Genomic DNA, 24069 nt, shown 5'->3' with positions numbered 1-24069 from the left:
ATCAGAGTGGTTAGTATAATACTCATTTTAGAACAGCAATTTAGTTTCAGCAAAATATTACTGTCCTTAACATTAAATTAATGCAATTTGAATATCATTGATTTTGAAGTTTTGGTTGTAAGAGTGTAATACCTATAAACATAAGGATTTTATATCAAGCTTTAAGGGTACACATGTTTAAGCTTTTTATTATTATTATTTTTTTAAAGTTACAAAGGTTGCTCATTGTAACAAATCAAATGATTAAAAAACAGCCTCACAACACAGTAAAGCTTTTAGATACAAGAAACACCACATATACCCCTGAAAATCAGTCACTTATATTCAATATTTCTCATATTACAGAGATATTAAAATATAAAATAAGCCTCCTGCCGCACTTAGAAATGCCTTTATCCACAATACACACACACAATCCAGTAAAACACTCACTTAAACTGGTTTGTTTTTTCACATTAACAAGAAGCTTGGATGTAGGCAGTAGCTGGTGTTGTGTGGGTGGCTTAATGCTTGGGCCAGCGCCTGTGAGACGCTCTTGGCCACTCCCTCATTGTTCCAAGACAACTGGTACAGCTTCAGACAGCACATCTTTACTCCAGACAGGAAGAAAGAGGAATATCTGGCACTATATCCTGCACATTTTACCAGAAAAGTCACGTTTTAGCCATCACTACCCTCGAACAGTTTTCTACTCATATCTCACTTGCCAGAATAGTGTCTATTAATGACTTAAAGAAGAAAGTTATTTACCTTTTGCTTAACAGTATGAAGGCAGGTAGTGTAGGACTGGTAGGGAGCTCTGCTCCATGAAGTCATCCAGGAACATCGGCTCCTTTGGTCCTGTTGCTTCACCATGAAGGTGCTATCTCATCTACCTGGTCCAGGATGACTCACTACCACTTCCTCATTCCAGCTCAAGTGAAAGGAGTTACGGGGAGACAAGTGGAGAGCGCCCACAGGTTGTATGAGAATCTGGGGGAAATATTTTTTAGAGGATCCCTGTCTCTATAAACAATTTAATTAAACAACATATTACAAAATTCATGGTCCCATGTAAGGTAGAATGATTTTTCAATAAAGATTTAGAATAATGGTTAAGAAGAGGTACTTAATAGTTATTGTCCAATCAGTGCACATGGAGATTCCTCATAGCATCCAGGTACCACTTGTTCTTGTTCATCCCCAGGAAGTTTCTTTGTGGTCAAAGCTGGCTAATTTCATATATCCCATCACAGGAAAAGGGCAGTAAGCCTGACAGTGCCCTGCAGAACCTGTTTGTATTGAAACCTGTTTGTATAGATCTTTTCGCATCTGCAGGTCCCTAGTCCACCGCCGTCAATTTCCCATAGATTTGCAGTTCCCTAGTACCATTTATTAAATGCTGGTTACATCATTACCTGGGGTATTACCTTATCATGGCTTCCAATGACATTTTCAAAGCTTGTTACTGTGTTTCATTGGTAATTACTATAAATACAAGTCTTACCCAGAATACACAGGAAAATATAAATGGCAATCAGTTTCCTGGTCATATTAACCTTACCGTTTGGAATTTTATAGTGTAATCATGGAACAACACATTTTACAACCATGACATATCTTGAGCTCTTTAGGCTGTAATCACTGTATTCCTAGAATGTCATGTCTTTAAATATTGATCACAACTCTCCCGTTCATACACCCCCACCATAAGCAAGGGGCCCATGGGCAGAGTTAGAAAAGCAGCCCAGTTCACCCAAGAAATGTCCATCCCTCATCCAGCACAGCTTAAGACTGACTCAGGAGAGAGAACATAGTGTCCTGGCATCAATCGTAGGAGAGGACATCTATCAGAAAAGCCTGTTGAAAGGCCTCAGAGGAGACAGTTGTGGCCACCCCCAGGGAACCACCTGACATGTGGTACCAGAGACTGTGTAGGAGGCAGGCTGCCCACCCTAAATGCCAACAACGGGGGCAAAGTGATAAAGGACACCACCACCTCTATGTCCTGAGGTGTGTAGCCCAGAGGCAGTATTGCAGTTGGAACACAGATGGGAAGGAGCTGACACATGGGCCCACACATGCAGCTCATGCCCAAGGGTCAGCAATGCACCCATAGTAGCCCAGATCCCTGAACTCATCCTGTGCCTGACATGAGAGTCACCCAAAACCAGTGTCAATGCCATTCTGTTGGCCTAACCCCATGTGATCCTGTGAGAGAAATACAACGATGGCTGCTCTCCTGGAACCGAGGCCCAGCCACAGGGCCCTGAGCAACTCTACAGGTATGAGTTATGGAGCAACTCAGTGCACCTAGTCGACCCACACACTGGGTGAAGGGTCAGGGAATACCTCTAAGGGGAGAAACATAGGTCCCAGTCTGCTCTTGGAGCACACCACAGGACAACACTGCTGGGCCCAGCCACTCCCGGGCAATAGTGGAGGATTTAAAAAATGTGTGGCACTCCAAATACAGGAACGCCTGAGGCACTTCGCCTGGGGCAAGACCTCGCTTTCCTAGATCTAAGGGTGGAATGCGTTCAAGTGCATGGCCAGAGACTTGCACACACCACTTCATCACAGTGAGTCACACGGTCAAACCTCCTGTCATGGATTGAATTATGTCCCCCCAAAAATGTGTGTACCAATTTGGCTGGGCCATGATTCCCAGTATTGTGTGGTTGTCCTCCATTTTGTGATTATAACTTTATGTTAAAGAGAATTAGGGTGGGATTGTAACACCCAGCGGGTTTGGTTTTTTTGGTTTGTAACACCCTTACTAAGGTCACATGCCTGACCCAATGTAAACGGAGTTTCCCTGCACCACCTTTTACAAGAGATAAAAGGAAAGGGAATCAAGCAGAGACTTGGGGACCTCATACCACCAAGAAAGCAGCACCAGGAACAGAGCGCATCCTTTGGACCAGGGGTCCCTGCGCCTGAGAAGCTCCTTGACCAGGGGAAGATTGAGGACAAGGACCTTCCTCCAGAGCCTACAGAGAAAGCCTTCCCCTGAAGTTAAGCCCTGAATTTGCATTTCTAACCTACTTTACTGTGAGGAAATAAATTTCTCTTTGTTAAAGCCATCCATTTGTTACATTTCTGTTACAGCAGCACTAGATAACCAAGACACCTCCCTATGGGGCAACCGAGAAATTTAGCAATTTCTGTGGAAGGAGAATTGAATGCATAGGTAATAAGTAACAATCAGTGACATATCCTAGCTGCAAGTCAGGAAACAAGATGATTCTACAATACATTTGAAAAGTGAAATGAAAATAGCCAAATCACTTTGAAAAAGAACAAAGTTGGAGGATTCAAATATATGATTTATGAATTTACTATAAAGCTACAGTAGTCAGGACAATGTGGTATTGGAGAGAGTATACATATATAGATCAATGTAACAGAATACAGTTCTAAAAACAGACTCACATACACTACCAACTGATTTTTGACAAATTTGCAGAGGAAACTCAATAGAAAAGGCATAATCTTTTCAACAAATGGTGCTTCAACAGCTGAATATCTATTATGCAAAAAAAAAAAAAACTTCAAGCCACACCTTGTACCATGGACAAAAATTAACTCTACAGGATCACAGGCTTAATGTAAAACCTAAAACTACGAAACTTAGAAGGAAACAGGAAAATCTGCCTTGAACATTGTGCTCTTTTAAATAATTATCTATATGAGATCAAACAGACAACAGGAGCTCTAAAACACAGATGAGAACTTGAACGGGCAGAGAGTCTAACGGTGGTAAAACAATATGAGTTGAGACAGTGAGAATGGTGACACAATGTGAAGAATATAACCAATGTCATTGAACTGTAGATGTAGAAATTCTCGAATGGGTGTGTTTTCACAAAAAAAAAATTTTTTTAAGAAAACAGGAGAAAATCTTTGTGACCTTAGGGTAAGCAAAGATTTCTTAGAAACAACACGGAAAGCACAATCCATAAAAGGAAAAAAAAGATTATTTCGGACTTCAACAAAATTAAGAACTTCTGCTTTTCAAAACACTAAGAGTAAAAAAACAAGACACAGACTAGGAGAAAACATTTGTAAATCATATATCTGATAAACAATTCCTATCCAGAATATATAAAGAACTCTCAAAACTCAATAGTAAGAAAACACAAGCCAACTGTGTAGTAAGGAAATCTGGACTCCAAAGAGAAGTCTGGCCTTTGTCCTGGTTCCAGAGATGTAACCTTGGAATTTCCTGATAGGAGTGTCACTCAGCCCTGTAACACAGTTCAGCAATCTGAGCTGTGACACAGGCCTATACTGTCTGGGTCTCCCAGCCATCTGCCACTGCCTCAGGCAAAAACTGAAGTAAACAGACTGTGTCCAAACATTGGAGAAAGCTGTGCTCTCCAGGTACCTAGCATGGGAGAAAAGGGACAGTGGATTAAAAAGCACACTCTAGTAGCCTGGCAAATAAGCCACTGGAAACATGAAGGAGAATCCCCCAACTCCTGAAATTTCTCTCCAGCTACCTCTTTTGACAAAGCTTATTGTTATTTGTTGTTAGGTGCTGTTGAGTCAGTTCCGATTCATAGCAACCCCAAGTACAACAAACCACTGCCCAGTCCTGCGCCATCCTCACAATCATTGCTGTTTGTGCCCATTGTTGCAGCCACTGAGTCAATCCATCTCGTTAAGAGTCTTCCTCTTTTTCGCTGACCCTCTGCGTTACCAAACATGATGTCCATCTCCAGGGATTGGTCCCTTCTGATACGGCCAAAGCATGTGAGACAAAGTCCTACCATCTTTGATTCTAATGAGCATTCTGACTGTACTTCTTCCAAGACAGATTTGTTCATTCTTCTGACAATCTATGATATATTCAATATTCTTTGCCAACACCATAATTCAAAGGCATCAATCCTTCTTTGGTCTTCCTTATTCATTGTCCAGTTTTCACATGCATATGAGGTGATTGAAAATACCACGGCTTGGGTCAGGTGCACCTCAGTCCTCAAACTGACATCTTTGCTTTTTAACTTTAAAGAGTCTTTTGCAGCAGATTTGCCCAATGTAATACGTTGTTTGATTTCCCGACTGCTGCTTCCATGGGTGTTGACTGTGGATCCAAGTAAAACGAAATCCTTGACAACTTCTTTTCTCCATGTATAGGGTCGCTATGAGTCGGAATCCACTCTACCGCAGTGGGTTTGGTTTTCGGGTTTTTTATCATGATGTTGCTTATTGGTCCAGTTGTGAGGATTTTTATTTTACATTGAGATATACTCATTACCGAAGGCTATAGTCTTTGATCTTCATCAGTTAAGTGCTTCAAGTACTCTTGGCTTTCAGCAAGCAAGGCTGTGTCATCTGCATATCAAAGGTTGTAAATGTTTATAGTGGTGGTAGACAATAGTGGCTACATGCCAGGGACTTAATATAGATGACTTAGCAAACTGTAGTGAACTAGCAGACTGCATGAGGGCACTCACGTTCAGCTTCACAAAGCCTGTTTCCCCTTTAATACTTATTACAAGAAGCTCTCACCTTTTCTCCAAAATGAGAAGCAGTTTCAATAGTCATTGTATTCTTTTCTGACTATACTAGTTACTCCTCAGTTTGAGTCACGGCCCCACTGAATACTGCATATAAAATGAAATGAGAAGAAAATGGTTAGTGTACACAAGCAATCACAGGTATGTAACAAGCAAAGAGAAAATATGCAGTTACCCAGTCTTCATTTCTGTAGTGGGTTATGAAATCACAGTATGCATTTATAGCTTCCTTCTTAACTACCATTAGCCAAAAGCTCTGGATACTTTACCTGGTGAAATAACCCAAGTCTTCATTCCCAAAGGGTCTGAGTCCTCAATCATCCTGCAGTTTGTTTTTTGGTTCCTATAGTTTTCCATTAGCTTTTAGTATTGGCCATGGAAGTACTAGGAGCCCTGGTGGTGCAGTGGTTAAGAGCTTGGCTGCTAACCAAAATGTCAGCAGTTTAAATCCACCAGCTGCTCCCTGGAGACCCTAAGAGGCAGTTCTACGCTGTCTATAGGGTCACCATGAGTCAGAATTGACTCAACGGCAACAGCTTTGGTTTGGTATTTTTATGGAAGTACTAAGAGGCACCCCAGAGAATTCCTGGACTCCAGACATAGTCCTCTTTGTTTTCACTGTGTCACAGCAACCCAATTTACCCTTGGTAATCAGGATTAATCACTCCAGCCAGTAGATTAAGCCCCCTTTTATTTTCTTGTTGGTTCAGTTGCAAAATGGCCAGGTAGTACTCATCTTTCAAATCAATGGAATGTGTCCCCTAGCAGAAGCATCATTCTTCATTTGGGACTAAAATCTCTAAACCAGCAGAGTTCAAAGCTGCTGTGAGTGGAAACAAAAATTTTGTGAGTGTGTTATTAGGTGTAATAGTGAGTGGGAGGAACATCTTCCACTTCCTTCCCTTGATTCCTGGACCCATGTGTTGTGGCTAGTTATCCATGGCTGTGTAACAAATGACCACAAATTTAGTTGTTTAAAACGATATACATTTATTACCTCACAGTCTCTGTGCGTCAGGAGTCCAAGCATGGACTGGGTCTTCACTTCAGAGTCTCTCACTGGGCTATAATAAAGGTGTTGGCCATGCACAGAATGAGGTATTGCTGTGACCAAGAGCCAGCAACAAAATAAAAATAAAATGAAAAGAAAAAATGGCAGAAAAACAGGGAGTCAACAAAGATAGAGTTCTTGTGTGACTTGGGATTTTCTTCAGGAGCCAAGAAAAGACACGCCCGGGTTTAAATAGTATATGAGGGAGGAACAGCGACAGTTTGTCTCTGGCAGGTGAGCCTACGTGGCCATCTCAGTGCAGCCACATCCAAAATTGTCAAGGTGTAATTTTCAAAAACTTAAAAATATGACCCTTTTTTGTATTTAAATACAAACAGAATGATACATGTCAAAATTTCACTTAACTCCTTAATGAGGAAAGAGCAACATGGTAAATAAAGCTGGTTCAAGGAACATTTAAGGAACAGGCAGGTCAGGAAAGAATACCGAAATAAGTTATCCCTTTGTTGTTTTAAGTTAGAAAAAAAAAACTAGTTAATTTCTTCCAGGTCAATAAAACCATAATCTTTGTGGCTACCTTTACTACCCGTTCAGGAATCATTTGCATCTTTAAAGGAGAAAAATCGCAAAGTTAAGATGTAACTTAACAGAGTTATACCGATAACCTGTTGTCATCGAGTTGATCCCAACTCACAGTGACCCTAGAGGACAGAGCAGAACTGACCCACAGGGTTTCCAACATTATCTTTAAGGGAGGGGACTGCCACATCGTTCTCCTGGGAAGTATCTGGTGGGTCCAAGTGGCTGACCTTTCAGTGAGCAGCTAAGTGCTTCACCCCTGCACCACCAGAGCTCCTTGTTACACCAACAGTAGACAGCAAATCAAACAAAGCAGGCTCCTAATCAATAGTAAATAACAGTTACGTCAATAGAAGTTGAGAGAACACGCAACCGTTTTTTTCCTTATTTCTATCCATTGGGGATACTCCACCCTCCCGACCTATCCTGCTCTGGAGAAGCTTGCAAATGCAGAGTTAGAAATGACTTTGGGTCAAGTAGAGAGAAAAAAATATATATATAAAAAAAATCCAGGATTTAAATGAGTTGTAAATAGAATAACGCTGCCTTTAAGAAAATATTCAGGGATGAAGGAAGCATAATGAGAAAGGTACCATCATGGAGGCAAGCTTCGAAAGGCTTTAAGGCAAGACAGGATCAGAGGAAGGGGGAGAGAAGAGGAGAGGGCATCTGGGGGAGCAGAAAAAGCAAAGGTTCAGAGGTAGGAAGTGAACTAGCCTGTGGTGTAGACAGTGAGCAAAGAGGACCAGCAGGAGCAAAGTGAGCACTCTGGGGAGGGGCAGGAGGTACAGCTGTATTGGGAGAATCAGGCCAAGGAGGGACGGGCCTGCTAACTTGCACCTGGGGGACACACAGACGAACAATTACATTTGAACGTTTCTCTCCAGGATCAGTTCTCTGATGGCGAATAAAATTTGAGCTCTGAATGAAGATTTTCCTACAATCTTTTTCTCTAGCATGGAGCCTCTGGTGCCGCTTCAGTCCTGAAATCTTGTTAAAGACCTTCCCGCAGTCTTTACATTCACGGGCTTTCCAACAAGGGTGGACCCGTTGATGTTGATTCAACCTGGCTTTCTGCTTGAAGGCCTTCCCACACTCCTTACATTGATAGGCTTTCTCTCCAGAGTGAATTTTCTGGTGCCGGAGGAGCTGTGAGTGCCAAGTGAAACCTTTCCCACACTCCTTACATTGGTAGGGACTTTCCCCAGTATGCAGCATCTGGTGGTAAGTGAGCTGCGAGTTCAGCTTGAAAGCTTCACCACATTCCTTACACGCATAGGGTTTCTCTCCAGTGTGTGTCCTCTGATGCCGAATGACGGTAATTTTCTGACTAAAAGCCTTGCTGCAGTCCTTGCATTTGAAAGGTTTCTCTCCAGTGTGGACTCGGCGGTGTGCAGTGAGGTAGGAGCTGCAGCTAAAGGCCTTGCCACATTCTTTGCACATGTAGGGTCGCTCTCCCGTGTGGATCCTTTGGTGCTGAACAAAAGTGGAGTTCAAGGTAAAGGCTTTGCCACAATCCTTACACTCATAGCGCTTTTCTCCAGTGTGGATTCTGCGGTGTCGAGAAAAGTCTGAATTGCTACTGAAATGTTTGCCATGCATATCACAATTGTTGGCAATCTCTTCACCTGGAAATTGCACATGTGTTACATGATAAGAACTGACATCAATATTTTTCTCTGATTTCTTGTGTGGACGACATCTATTTTCTTTATGAATTTTCTCATCATTTACTCTCTCCTTCACTGAATCTGTCTTATTTTTCGTCAGTGTAGCTCCCACAGGATTTCCTGAATTCCTTTCTATTTTGCTCTCTGATTCAGAAGTGCCTTGAAAATTGTGTCTCTGGGAAAGGTCTCTTAGATATTCCTCTGAAGCCAAGCCAAGGGATTTGCTATTCTCAGAAATGTCTTGATTGGAAGCTGAAAGCTCATTTCCAGCCCTGACTTTATAACCTGAGGAGAAATAACAAACGCAAATATCATCTCTTAGCAATGCCAGAGAGGGAACTGGACCATCAAGGATACAACTGTGTCCTGTGAGTACACAGCTTTTATATGTTTACAAATTGGTTTCACAGCGTATACGGAACGAAGAAAGATAGGAAAAGTCCTGGGACTCAAAAGGGAAAAGGGCTACATCTAGTCTTGTGACTAAAGATGCAAATTATGGCTGATTAGAAAGGATAACACTGTGGATGATGAGCTATTTGGTATTGGGAATGGTCTGAAAAAAGAACAGTAAAGTGAACAGGCTAATCCCTTAGTAAGGAGACTGACAATTAAGAAGAAACAAAATGAGTGAGGATAAAATTAAGTGAGACTCTCATTAATTAATCAACTATCAAACAAAAAATAAAATTAAGTAATTTAGATATTCCATATCAGCGGTATATGACAAATGTGCAAGCTCATAAATGCCATCGAGAAGCTTTTAAATTATTTATAAACTTAAGTAACACACAAAATTAGAGAAAACAACATTGGGACAAGGGCACACAGATCAAACCTGCCACCCACAGTGACTAACTAACGGTAAACTGTAAGGTAACCGCAGTTTTGCCATTTTGCCATTACAGTTGGCTCCAGGCTGTATTTCTCAAAGTGTTGCCCTTGTACTATCCATTAGAATCACCTCTGATATGCTGCTAAAAATATAAATTACCTGGCCTTACCTGAGGCCTCTTGAATCTGAAATTCTGGAAGAGCCCCAAGTTTGCATTTGAAAAGTATTCAAGGTGAGTCTTATTATGCACACTGAAACTTAAGAGGTGTTACTCTAAGAGAATGGGCCCAGATTGACTCTGCCAAGAACAATACCCTCCAAGAAAGGGTAATGAGCCAAAATCCTATGGACAAAATTAATCTGCATTTCTGGAGAGTCTTTACTCCTGTAGAGAACAGCTAAGTAGGAAAAGTCTGAGAAATGCAATAAAAGCCCATTCTCCGACAACAAAACTGAATGGCATGGAGAGAGGCAGGTAACCAGTTTCCCGGCACTCACCATCACGGATGCCCCCACAGCCTCTCTGGAGAAACTACCCTGAAGATCCAGGCTGAAGGTTCTTCCCCCTTGCTCTGAGAACCATCGCCAGAAAATGCAAACCCCATAGTGGCTGAGGACAAACCAATAGGACAGGATAAAGAGCAGTGGAGCTCATTAGCAGACCCACATGGGCTGGAAATGTAAACCAATAGCTAGTAATTACTAGCACGTACTACGTGCCAAGTATATGGGTTATCTTATCTAGTTTTAATTACCTAATTAGGTAGGCATTATTCAATCTATAAAAAACCATTAATCCAAAATGATACTTAAAAAAGATAAAGGCAAAAAAAAAAAAAAATATTTATTACCATTTGAGGCTGCCATTAAATCACCTCCTTACCCAACATTATTAATTGAAGAGGAAGAATTAATCATTCATCCTGCCTTTTTAGAAGTAGCTGCTGACAAAATGGTCTGGTTTACAGACTAATATCTGCTAATAAATTTAGAAGGAAGGATAAAACTAGAAAATCATCACTGTGCAACCCCTACTGAAATTAGTGTATTCAGGAAAGACTTAGGAGTTGGTGTTCAAATCATTAAGTGAACGACTGGCCAGGAACTTGACAATCTCATAATGCCACAGGATCTCTCTGGTCTCCCAAGGACAAACCTAAATGGACAACGAGGGATTAGGCTGTCACCTCCTTATACCAGTTATCAATCCTGGCATCACAAATGGGCATCAGCAATACACGATATCACATATGACACCATGTGGTCAAAAATTTTTACTTTAAATTTTATTAGGAATTATGTAACTAACTTTCAGTTTAAGAAAGTATGGAAGGAACCAAGCTAAATGAAACTACACAGAAATGATCAAAAAAAAACAAAACAGAAAGCAGAACAAATAACTTTGTCTCTTCACCAAGTCAGTGTCTTGAAAAAGAGACTGAGTTTAAAAATAAATAAATAAAGACTTAAGGAACCAGTTGTAATATGTGATCCTAAAGTGAACAAACCAAGTAAAAAGCTATTTTGGGAACAAATACGGGTATCTGAGTATAGACCCAGTATCAGATAGTATTAAGAAATTACTGTTAATTTTACCATATACAATAGTATTATTTTAGGTATGTAAGAAAATATTCCTATGTTTTAGGTGTGTGTCCTGAAGTTTTTAGGAGTAAAATGTCATTATGTCTATCCAAGATCAGAATGAGAAATAAAGAAAAAAATTAACTTCTCTCTTTCCTATTTACAGTACTTTTTTTTTTACTGAATTTACCTATTTTGGAAAATGAGTTAAATTGAAGAAGGTGGAAACAAATACCAAGCCAGCAAATAGAACATTTTCCTTCAAATACCTTCGTGGATAAAAAACCATCTCAGCATGGGAAATGAGAAAGCTAGGGTGTTATGTACAATAGCTTAAAGGGATGGGAAGCAATAAGTAACAGACCAGGGAAAAAGGGTGCAATTAAGTATCCCAGTGAATCCCGTGAGGCTAGGAAGAGAGAGCACATGTCTGTCATACTGATGAAGCGGCCAAGCTGGAAAGGAGAGAGTACCCCTTGTTTCACTCACCTGTGAGGCCCGCTCTCCTGCCCCTCCTGCTTAGGGCTCCCTGTGCCTGACTGAACCATGGCTCTTTCCCTTCCTCCAGCTGAGAGATCAGAGCTGGTTTGGAAGCCGGTGACACTGCTTGAAGGGAAGAAAAGAAAACACAATGATGAGCAGCGTCACAGATGCCGGTTTCAGTCTATGGGAGCAAGCACAGCAGAGAAGGTGAGGGGAGTAATTCCTGGATGGGCTGCGCAGTGGGTGCCCAGGAAGGTGCAGGGAACCCAGAAAGTAGCCTCAGCACAGTGGTCCCAGGAAGCCTGAGGCACACTGGGAGGCAGATCTGGATTTAAGGAGAAACAAGATTTCTTACCTTCTTTGTTAGAGGATGGGAAATTCCCATGAGGAAACAGACACATGACTCCTAAAAAAAGCTACCAGTGGGAGACAAGGAGGCTGAGGTTCCCCCACATAATTTAACAGATGAGATGGCTAGGGGTACCAAGAAGCTCCTCAACTCCTTCTGTGCCTACAGGACCATCTCTAAGGCAAGTGGGAAAGGAAGGATATTTCTCCACCACTTGAAAATTCCAAGGTTGAGCTACTTAAGGTCCAAACCCCAGAAGCCACTACTCAGTTAATAATTATAAGAGACTCCTACAGCCTGTAAAGACCCAGGCAGAGACCAGCGGCACAAAGGTCTTACCTAGGAAGGCCACAGCCTCATAGTTCTCCAGCATCACATCTCTGTACAAGGCCTTCTGAGCAGGTACCAGGCTGGCCCATTCCTTCTGGGTAAAGTACACAGCCACATCTTTGAAGGTCACTGATTCCTGAAATGATAAGGTCCTGCTGTCTCAGAACCACCCATTCTCAGGCCTTTGGTGATCTACATGTATTTGGTCCTGAGTTTCTGGTGTGGTAGACAGGTTTGTGTGTGAAATTGAGAAGGTGTGGAAGAAGAGGACACAGGAGTTAAGGCAGCCAGCTACAGGGCAACATGGTTTCTCAGTTGGTAGATCCAATATGAGCTACCATGCAGCTGGACTTCCTGTGGACATTTCACCTACAGGATCACTGCTGGGCTTGGGTCTGAGCATGAGTACCTTCATGGAAGGAGAACTTAGCCCTGGTCAGGACCATCAATGCATACTGATGCATATATCTGGGTGACTATGTGGGCTGCTCACCTGAGGCCACGTAACCATGTCATCAACTTTCACCTTAATTCTTCCTTCACCTTACTCTCCACACCCTGTTTGTGGTTCTCCACCCACTCACTGCATTTACTAAATGGTTTATTAGCGACCTGGAATTAACTGTTTCCTGCAGTGGTATGTGTGTGCAGTGGTAAGGGGACAAGAAAGCAGAGCCAGAGGACAACTCTTCCTCGCTGCCTGAGGTGGGGAGGCAAGTGCCACTTACACTTAGAGCTGTATTCTCCACACAGCAGCCAAGGGAACACTTTGAAAGAGGAGTGACGTGATCTGTCTTAGGTGTCAAAAGGGCCACCCCATAACTCTGGCCTCACCTACTACAATTCTCCTCACTCCGCTTCAGCCACACATGCTCTTTCTTTGTACCTGCTGTTCCCTCTAGTCAAAACACTCTTCCTCGGACATCACCACACAATGTTCTCTCAAATCCCTCAGTCTTTGCGCAATTAACACCTTCTCAGTAAGGCCTTACCCTTACAAACCTTTACAAATAGCAAACCCCCATCCCCAGTACTTCCCAACCCCCTTTCCTTCAAGCATATCATGCAATTTACTCCTTTTGCTTATTGTCTTTCTCCCTGACTAGAATATAATCTCCATCACAGCCAATTCACTGCACTCTCTCTAGCATCTGGCCCTTAGTAGGCACTTGTGTGGTATCTAGGGAATGAATGAAAAAATGAATGAATGTCTTGCACACAAAGAAGCATTCCTGTGTCAGTCTTTGCCCACACCAATATCTTGATTCAATAACAATTTTCTGTAGACTATGGGTTGTGGTCACCCCACAGAAACAGAAAAGATCCCACACACACATCCCCAAAATTTGGTTCAGATGTTGCAACTGGAGGTACCACACTCGCACCCAGAGGGGATGAAAAGGTTTATTACTCACATAATGAGGCTTTCTGGGAGAGCAGGACAGGCTCCCAAGCTAGTCCAAATGGCTTGAGAGGGCAGGGAGAGGGGACTGGCCTGGGATTTTACAGTGGGCAGTGGGTGGAGCTGAAATGAGGGTTTCTGTGCTCGGGTCAAGGCTTGTGTGGTTTGAACTTCCCACTGGCACCAAGGAAGGGAGCATCTAAGTTTTCTTACTGTCTTGCCCAGATGTGGGGTAGATGGGGAAAAAGCGAGGGGGCTAGAAAAGCTGTCAGCAGTCAAGCATCAAAACTGGAGTCAGGCTCTTTATTACACCATGCAATGCATGGTATGGTCAGTATTGCCTGGTTATGCAGCTGCTGGACACAGAGCAGTAAGTATCCAGGAACTCACACCCACCCACCAACCTCACATTCTCCACTCAACCCAATGGCAAATTTGAAGGCTACGGCAAAATCAGAGGCTAGAACATTTGAAGACTCTAATTAAACAGTTTCAAAAATCAATGGGATCACTTTTCTCCATACTCCTTTTGATCTATATATATATCGACAAAGTGAAAACCCAAGCTTATCACTTCCCTGTTCAAATACGCTTGCTGTCTAACTCAGTTTCTACAATTCCTCACCCAGGGATTCAGGGCCACATCACGACCAGAATTCACTCTCCAACCCTGCCTCACCCTCCTTCCCTGCATGCACAGTACACTGCAGCCACACCCGGGTGTTGTCTGTTCCGTAAATATGCCCCTGCTCATGCCTGCTCTCTCTGCCTATAATGCCTGCCTGCCCTTCCTCCCTTTCTGCCCATCTCCCTGCTGTCTAAACAGAACCCATTCTTTGGAATCCCAGTTCAAATGCTAACCTCCTCCATGAAACTTTACCAAGGTCTACAACACCCTTCCCCTAAATAAATACTTTGCAAACTCTACCCCACCCATCCCACTTATAGCAACCCTTCTTAGAACTCCATGTATGCCAGATATTTGGTGTCTTTCTGACTCTAAAACAGACTCTTAGGTATCTCTCAATACTATTTTTTCCCCTTCTTTATAGAGATAAACAAAATAAAACAAACAAAAATCCTTAAAGTTTAATTGAACATGTGAACGTCCAAAAATAAAGGTACATCCCAGATGCCCTTGCAGCTAGGTATGACTGCAGAATGTAATAAGAAATGAACTCATGACTAAATCCTGGTGGTAAGCATGACTGCACAGTGGTGAGCCATCTTAGACCGTGCACCCCTGTTCAAAACCTTCCAGTGGCTACCCAGCTATCCAAATCCAAAGTCACTGCCCCTGGACACCCTTTTAGCTCAGTAATGAAGTCACTCCTGGGGTTTACCCTTCAGCCAAAGATTAGACAGGCCCAAAAAACAAAACAAGACTAAAGGGGCACACCAGCCCAGGGGAAAGGACTAGAAGGCAGGGGGGGGACAGGAAAGTTGATAATAGGGAACCCAAAGCGGAGAAGGGGAGAGTACTGACATGTCGTAAAGGTTGGTAACCAATGTCCCAAAACAATGTGTACTCATTGTTTAATGAGAAGCTAGTTTGTTCTGTAAACCTTCATCCAAAGTACAATTAAAAAAAAAAATTCCAAAGTCATTACCATGGCCTACTAGGACCTGTAAGACCTGATCCCTGGCTCTCTCTTTGATGTCATTTCCTCTCACACTCTGAGCTCATCCCCTAATCATTGCTGCCTCCCTGGCTCCCTCTCTATTAATACATGTTTCTTCCTAACTCGGGGCCTTACTATTACTATTTGCCAGGAATGCTATGCTCCTAAATATCAGCACATCTTGTTCTCTGTTTTACTCTGGTCTCTGTTAAATGTTCCCTCATCAGAGACTGTTCCTGACCACCCTATCTTTCCCTCTCTATCCTTCTGTGTTTTATTTTCCGATATAGAATATATCATTTTTGTGTGCCACCAAGTCAATTCCAACTCACAGAGACCCTACAGGACAGAGCAGAACTGCTCCATAGGGTTTCCAAGGCTATAATCTTTATAGGAGCAGACCTTGCTTCTTTATCATTACTTGACATATTTATACACTGTGGGGTTCTCCCACATTTTGGTGTTATGCCAATATATTCGAATATTGGTTTAACTAGAGAATAAAGGAATGGGTTTCTGTATGATCAGTCCATGCCTGTCCTTCATTTACTACCACGTCCTGAGGGTATTTCTTGCTGCTGCCAACTAACTCCCATTCTTCAGCCTATCCTCTGCGGCAGGTGCACCTCTTCTCGGCATCCACCTCATCTTACCTGGAACCTTTCAGAGCTCATCCTGCTAGTGAATACAGACAGGCATATCTTCACCTTCAGACACAGGTTCAATGAAATGCCTGCACTGGTTTATCATAAAACTTAAGTGGCTGGACTGTAAGACATTAAATGATACTTGTGAAGAGTCTGGTTCTTAACTGAAGTAAATACATGAGACTAAACAGGCAGCTCCTGTCTGGAGGCGAAACGAGAAGGCAGAAAGGGCCAGGAGCTGGTTGGATGGGCATGGGAAATACAGCATGGAAAAGAGGAGTGTGCTGTCACATTATATAGAGAGCAACTAGGGTCACGTAACAACGTGTGTATAAATTTTTGTATGAGAAACTAACTTGAACTGTAAACCTTCACTTAAAGTACAATAAAATGAATAAACAAAATGTCCCTCTTCATCTCCAGAAAAAAAACCTTAAGTGGACAGAAGATTAAAAGAACCAACACTTACCCGAGGCCTGGCTATAAAGGACATAGCTGTCAACATCTGGTATTTTTAATTTCTCTCATGGGGAAAGGCACAATTCTCAGGAGCTGAAGGCAGAGAAAGATGTATCAGCAAGACTGAACTGACCATAACTCCCTCATAGACCCTCTGCCCCAGGTTCTATTTTAACATTTAACACGGTTTACACTGGCAGCATGATATTTGCTCACAGACAGAGATAACATATATAGAAGAATAGAGATGAAGCAGAGATCATTCCAGAAAGTGGATTCTTAGGCAAGAAAACTGTAAGTTCTGTGGATGCAAAGGTGACATCACAGGAAAGCACACAGAAGGGGAGACTGAGGGAGTTGATGGGTAGAGAACTTATAAGTCAAGAAGAAAAATAGAGACCCAAGCTATGGATAGAGTTCCCTAGAATCTACACACCAGAGATAGGAGAGAGGAGCTTATTAGATATGCACACAAACACTAGAAGACCTTGGGCGAAGTCCTTAACTCTCAGTCTGCTTTTTTTTCTGTATAGAAAAGAGCATTGGACTAGACAACTTCAGAAGTCCCTTTCAGCAACAAAAGTCTACGATTTGAAGGAACTAAACCAAAAGAGGATTTGGAAACTGTCTGCCAAAAAGATTTTGATAACTCTCAAATACTGCTTTTCCCTAAGACATGCAGATTGATTTTAAAACGCTTCATTGATCTTATAGCTCTGGCAGGAGGAAGATGGGCATAAAAAGAGAGAACGGTAGTCACCTTAAAGTTACATATCAAGTTATAAGGCATATCGGAAATATTACAGTATTGTAATAGCAAACTATTTCCAATCCCATTCTGTGCTACTTAGTTCATTACTGGGAAATAGGGATTCTATCTTTCAGTGAATTGATTCTGCAAGATATACTCATTAAAGGCAATGCCTGCAATATAACAGCTACCACTGGTTAGACCAGAAATCCCCAATCGGCATGAATCTGTAAGTCCTAATAGCTCTTTAAGCCTCAACTGCCTCGTTTGAGGCCAAATAGATGCAATCACCACACTCAGCTTTCCCCCTCTGCTCATACATCAAGCTTTGACAGACAGACAAGACAAAAGTCCACAACCCAGTATCAGTTCTGCAGCTTTACCAAGTCCATGGCATTCTGACTCTACAGGTATTTCAGGAAGGTAGGAAAGCTGAGCCATGTGGGTCACGAGAAAAGTTGTCAGACGATGCTAGAAACCACACCTTTGCAGGTAGAAACAACCTAATGAGAACAAGTAGTTAAAAGCATGAATTGAAGAACATAAAAGAAAACGTGAAAATCTTCATAGGTAACGCTGCTAATTTCATGAAAGGCTTCCATTCAATATTAACACAAGCAGTAATTCCTTGTAAACAGAGTACATAGGTACTCCTTGAAAGTGGTGTTTTATTTCTCTTAAATTGAGAACCTGTTGAACCTCTGTGCCTATTTGTCCTATCCAGTGCATATTTCATAGATTAGAAAACTCAAACAAGAGGACTTTGGAAAGAAGGTCTGATCAAGAGAACGAGCTGTTGAAAAGCATATACTTAGAAAATACTAAAGCCCAATGTGAGTTACCTAGAATATGCTAGTAACAGAGGTTCCCCTAAATGCTCCTTAGGACCTGATGCTAGACGTGAAAAACCATAACCACTGAGCTGAGGTCCGAATACCAAGTCTGCTGTAGACGTGTTACTTCACTAACAGACTGTGAAACCCAGTCAAGTCTGAATCCTCAGAATTTTAATGTTATGACACAAAGTAAGAGAAAGAGGATGCAATGAAAAGAGTAAACAGACAGATGTGAAAAGTAAGATTTCTCTGCTATCTCTCAGATTTGGAAAGGATATGTATTTCAACTGTGCACAAAGGAAGATTTTAGGTTGAAGAAATTTCATTATGCCAGTTCAAATCCTGGGGCTCCAAATCTTTAATGTGGACTAAACAAGTTCCATCTTGGCATAAAAGTCCAATATTCCAATGTCCTAGACACTCTGATTGCTCCATAGACAACTAAAAGCATCTAGTCCGGGCTAAAAGCCATGCCTGGTGAATTAAGTGTTTATAAACTACAGGCAGTCCCTAACTGTGTCTTTAAGTTAAATTTGTAGGTAAGTCAGAACAGGTGCAGATGGTGTCTTCCTTTAGTACCTTACTTCAAGCTGGAACCGGTTTGAACCCCTGCTGAGATTTTTCATTTCCACTCCAGATATGCTGAATCAGAATCTACATTTTAACACCTGGGAATCTTGTTAAAATGTAGATTCTTTTTTTCCAAACTTCAGTGGCCCATAAACAGAGCAAGCAGGATTTTTCAAGAGGCTTTCAAGCATCTACTTGAGGCAGAAGATACATGTGCTCCCCCTCAGAGCAAGTTCATAGACCCCCTTTCAGAAGACACACAGGTCTTGTGGGCCTCACTTAAGAGCAAAGCACAGTCCACTGTCTATCTACTCCCAGGAGAAGAATGGTTTCCTGGCTGTGCTAGGCATCACCGCCTCACTCACGGGTTTTCCTGGAGTCCCCCAGTGCAAAAAGCAGTATTATTATTTTATTAATGCTTGAGGAAGGGCGACCTGACACTGAACATCAAATTATTTAGAAACTTGACTTTGGTTCGTTGAACTTCTAATTTCCCAATTTCTGGCAGTCAATGCATCATTTTCTTTCTTTTTTTTTAAATTGTGCTTTAGGTGAAAGTTCACAGCTCCAGTTAATTTCTCATTCAAAAATTTATATGCATATACAGCACGCCTCCCCCTTCCAACCTGTCCCGTGTCCATTTGACCAGTTCCTGTCCCTTCCTGCCCTCTCTTCCTGCCTTCGGACAGGAGCTACTCAGAAGCACGTGCCTCACGTGTATCATTCCTCCTCTTACAGTCCTGTCTTTGTCCAAAGAGTAGCCTTCAGGAATGGTTTCAGTTCTGGGTTAATAGGGTGTCCCGGGGCCAGAGTTTTGGGGGTTCCTCCAGTCTGTCAGACCATTAAGTCTTTTTACATGAAAAAAAAAAAAAAAAGGTAGATTCTGATTCAGTATATCTAGGGTGGAAAAGCCAATTCTCAGCAGGGGTTCTAACCGGTTCCGGTTCAATGCCCTGCTTTAGTGCAAGAAAAGGCTCAAGGCCGTTTCAATGACTAAAAGCTGCACGTGCAGCAAGCGAAGGTGATTACGATGGAGAATGTGCTGTGAGTAGTGGGTTGGTTCAATCCGGTCAAAGTGAGGGCAAAGTTACTTAGCATTAAAGGGCAAGTGCAAGGTGTCCGGAAACCCTGGCGGCATAGGGGTTAAGTGCCACGGCTGCTAACCACAAAGGTCGGCAGTTCAAATCCGCCAGGCGCTCCTTGGAAACTCTATGGGGCAGTTCCACTCTGTTCTATAGGGTCGCTATGAGTTGGAATCCACTCGATGGCACTGGGTTTGGGGGTTTTTTTTTGAACAAGGTGTCCACAAGTCTGACGTTCCTAACGCAGAGACTTACTGTATTTCCTGTGGCCACATAAAAAAAAGGGGGGGGGGGGCCGCCGGCGCTGGACACCTTAGGAGGAAAGTCCACGAGCAAGGGAAGGTGGTGGGATCACCAACGATCGTGTTCGCCGCCGCCACACCGACCCAGAAAGGCGGACGGTGACAATCTTGTGGGGCGCATGCTGTCAGTCTCCATCAGGCTGCCTCACGCGAAAAGTAATGGGGTGGGAGGGCGGCCGGTTCCCCAGGCCAGCACACGCCCCCTTTTCATCGCTCCCACAGCTACCACCAGCGTCGGGCCGAGGGTCCAGGTGACAGCGGCAGCTGCGCCCGCCTCCCCCGGGGTCCTCCCCGTCCTTCCCGGGCCAAGCCAGACCCGCTCACCGTGGGCGCAGTGAGAGCCCCGCAGCCCTTCAGCAAAGAGCAAGCTCTGCTACTCAAAAGCTCGCCCTGAGGAAACGCGTCATCGCAGGGACCTTCCGGCACAGAACCTTCCTCTGGTTTCTCTAGGAATCCGGGAGGATCCCACACCTCGCTGGTTCCTCCTAGTTGAAACGAGACCAACCTGAGGAAGAGGGCGGACAAGCGGGCCCTGCACGCTTCTTTCTTTCTTCCTTACAGCCTCCTGTGCTGAGTCGGGACACCTGGACTGGGTTCTTTCTCCAACTGATCTCCTTGGAAAAGAGCTGGGAATCTAAGGAGGGAGAAAGAGAGGGGCCATTTCTTCCACTAGATACTGGCCCTACCCAACCAGGTAACAGCAGAGCCTGCAGAGACCTCTTCTTGGAGACTGGAGCCTGTTCCTGCCTACCAGGTCCAGTCCCATTCCAGCTACTGTCCTGAGGGCAGACAGACCTGACAGGGAAATTTGAACAGCGCTGAGGGATTTGCCTGGGCAATTAGAAATATTTAAGGATACTGGTGGCGCAGTGGTTAAGAGCCCAGCTGCTAACCAGAAGGTCCCCAGTTCAAATCCACCAGCAGCTCTTTGGAAACCCTATGGGGCAGGTTTACTCTGTCCTATAGGGTTGCAATGAGTTGGAATCGACTCAACGGCAGCAGGCGGGCTGGTGGCACTGAAGGTTAAGCACTCGACTCTGACCAGAAGTTTGGCGTGAGGAACCCACCCAGAGGCCCCTTGGAAGAAAGGCCTGATCATCTGCTTAGACAGGTCACAGCCTTGAAAGCCCGATGGAGGGCAGTTCTGCTCTGCACACATGAGGTCTCCATGAGTCAGAACTGCCTGGAGGGCAACTGGTTTGGTTTTTGTTTTGGGGGGCGGGAGGTGGAGGATTGTTAATATTTTAAAAATCAATCATATTTCTATATATTAGCAAAGAGGAACTTGAAATTCAAAAACCAACATTATTTACCCCAGACTCACTGCTGCCGAGTTGATTCCGACTCACAGTGACCCCACAGGATTTCCAAGGCTGTAAATCTTTACAGAAGCAGAGCGCCACATCTTTGTTCCGTGGAGCCACCGGTGGTTTCCAACTGCCAACCTTTCAGTTCGCAGTCCAGTGCTTTAACCACTGCACCATGAGGGCTCCTTTAATAATATTTACAGTGACTTCTAAATATATGAAATCCTTAGGAATATGACAAAAGATGTGCAAGATCTGTACACAGAAAGCACAAAGTTAATTTTACATTAGGGATAAGTATGACAAAAGATGTGCAAGATCTGTACACAAAAATTAAAAAATTAAGACTCAGTGTTGTTAGGATGTCAGTTATCCACAATTTGATCTACAGATTCAACAAAAACGCAACCAAAAATCGCAGCAAGGTTTTTTGTAGAAATTGACAAATTGATTAAAAAATTTATATGAAATGCAAAAGAACAAGAAAAGCCAAAACAAAGAACAAAATTGGAGAATTTACATAACTTGATTTCAAGAGGTATTATAAAGTTACAGTAGTGAAGATAAAGAAATCAGTGAATCCAGAAATATTCATATATTGATTTTTGACACTGTTGCCAGAATAATTCAATGAGGAAAGAATAGCTTGTTCAACAAACGGTGCTGGAAAACTTGGATAGCTGCATAGAAAAAAAATGAACTTAACCCTTTTTTAACACCATATACAAAAAAATAACTTGAAATGAATCATAAACTTAAATGTAAGAGCTAAAACTGCAAAACACCTGGAGAAAATCTTAATGACCTTAGGTTTGGCAAAGATTGCTTAAATACTACATAAAAGATACAACTATAAATGAACAAAAAAAAAGTATGAAGGAAAAGAACCATATGATCATTTCGATGGAGAAAAAGCATTTGGAAAAATCCAGTATCCTTTCATAATAAAAGTACTCAGCAAACCAGGAATAGAATGGAAATTGCTCAACATGATAGAAGACATTTATGAAAAACCCATAGCAAACATCATACTCAATGGTGAAATACTGAAAGCTTTACTCCTTGAGATCAAGAACAAGACAAGGATGTTTGCTATCACCACTGTTATTCAACATGGTACTAGAATTCTAGCCATAACAATCAGGCAAGAAAAAGCATTCAAACCAGAAAAGAAGAAGTAAAACTACCTCTATTCACAGATGACATGATCCTATATATAGAAAACCCCAAAGAATTTACAAGAAAGCTGCTAGAGTTAATAAATGAGTTTAGCAAAGTTGCTGGGTAGAAGATCAACACGCAAAAATCAGTTGTGTTTTTATACACCATTAATGAACAATCTGAAAAGGAAATTAACAAAAACAATTTCATTTACAATAGCATATAAAAGAATAAAATATCTACGAATAAATTTAGCCAGGGATGTGAAAGATTTGTACACTGAAAACCGTAAAACATTGCTGAAAGCAATTAAATAAGATCTAAATAAATGGAAGGACATCTCCTGTTCATGGATTGGACCACAATACCGTTAAGATGTCAGTACTACCCAAACTGATCTACAGATTCAATACATCCTTATCAAAATTCCAACCTTTTTTTTTTTTTTTTCGCAGAAATGGAAAAGCTGATCCTCAAATGCAAGGGGCTCAGAATAACCAAAACAATCTCGAAAAAGGAGAACCAAGTAGGAGGATTCAAACTTCCCAATTCCAAAATGTACCACAAAGCTACAGTAATCAAAACAGGGTGTTACAGGTATAAAGACAGACATATAACCAAAAAAAACCCAAACCCAGCGCCGTCAAGTCGATTCCGACTCATAGCGACCCTATAGGACAGAGTAGAACTGCCCCATAGAGTTTCCAAGGAGAGCCTGGCGGATTCGAACTGCCGACCTTTTGGTTAGCAGCTGTAGCACTTAACCACTACACCACCAGACATACAGACCAATGGAATTGAATTGCGAGTCCAGAAGTAAACCCATATACCCATGGCCAATTCATTTTTGACAAGGGTGCCAAGTCCATTAAATGAGGAAAGAGTAGTTTCTGCAACAAATATTTCTGGGACAACTAGATCTTTACATGCAAAAGAATGAAATTGATCTATACGTCACAACATCTATAAAAATTAGCTCAAAATGAATCAATAACCTAAAAACTAAAACCATAAAATTCTTAGAGGAAAACACAGGAGTAGAGCTTCAGGACCTTGTTTTTGACAGTGAATTTACATAAGACACCAAAAACATGAGCAACAAAAGACAAAATAATAAATTTAACTTCAAAATTTTAAATTTTTTTGTATCAAAGGACTTTATCAACAAAGCAAAGAGACAACCTACAAAATTGGCAGAGCATATTTGGGAACCATATATCTGATAAGGGTTTAATATCCAGAATACATGAAGAACTTCTACAACTCAACAACAAAAAGACAGCCCCATTTAAAAATGAGCAAAGGACTTGATAAACATTTCTCCAAAGAAGATATACCAATGGCCAATAAGCACATGAAAAGATGCTCAGTGTCATTAGTCATTAAACCTGTTGCAGTCGAGTCGGTTCAGGCTCATAGCGACCCTATAGAACAGAGTAGAATTGCCCCGTAGGGTTTCCAAGGAGCATCTGGTGGATTTGAACTGCCTGCCTTCTGGTCAGCAGCCAAGCTCTTAACCTCTGCACCACCAGGGCTTCTCATTAGTCATTAGGGAAATGCAAATCAAAACCACAATGAGAC

The 24069-nt window shown here is 42.3% G+C and overlaps 1 protein-coding gene across 1 annotated transcript; it reads right to left on the bottom strand.

Annotated features, from left to right (window-relative positions):
• Window positions 1–277: 277 nt before the first annotated feature.
• Window positions 278–20505, bottom strand: LOC126063848 (zinc finger protein 383-like). Its single transcript, XM_049862297.1, has 4 exons — window positions 20345–20505; window positions 12359–12485; window positions 11677–11793; window positions 278–9053 (listed from the first exon to the last, which is right to left on the bottom strand). Exons 2-4 carry the CDS (start codon window positions 12390–12392, stop codon window positions 7735–7737), a joined length of 1470 nt encoding a protein of 489 aa, XP_049718254.1. The 5' UTR covers window positions 12393–12485; window positions 20345–20505; the 3' UTR covers window positions 278–7734.
• Window positions 20506–24069: the final 3564 nt, after the last annotated feature.

The sequence above is a fragment of the Elephas maximus genome, chromosome 20 (genome assembly GCF_024166365.1).
Source record: "Elephas maximus indicus isolate mEleMax1 chromosome 20, mEleMax1 primary haplotype, whole genome shotgun sequence".
Classification (NCBI taxonomy): domain Eukaryota; kingdom Metazoa; phylum Chordata; class Mammalia; order Proboscidea; family Elephantidae; genus Elephas; species Elephas maximus.
The sequence above is the reverse complement of the archived record's forward strand: the minus strand, read 5'-3'. Positions and strand labels throughout refer to the sequence as shown.

What these genes read in the sequence shown, in the direction of transcription:
- LOC126063848 (XM_049862297.1), bottom strand. Translation starts at nt 12,392, where the DNA reads ATGCTGGAGAACTATGAGGCTGTGGCCTTCCTAG. An exon ending in TGAGGCTGTGGCCTTCCTAG is followed by an intron (nt 11,794 to 12,358) that starts GTAAGACCTTTG and finishes CTTCCCTTCAAG; the next exon opens with CAGTGTCACCGGCTTCCAAA. An exon ending in CAGGAGAGCGGGCCTCACAG is followed by an intron (nt 9,054 to 11,676) that starts GTGAGTGAAACA and finishes ATTTCTCCTCAG; the next exon opens with GTTATAAAGTCAGGGCTGGA.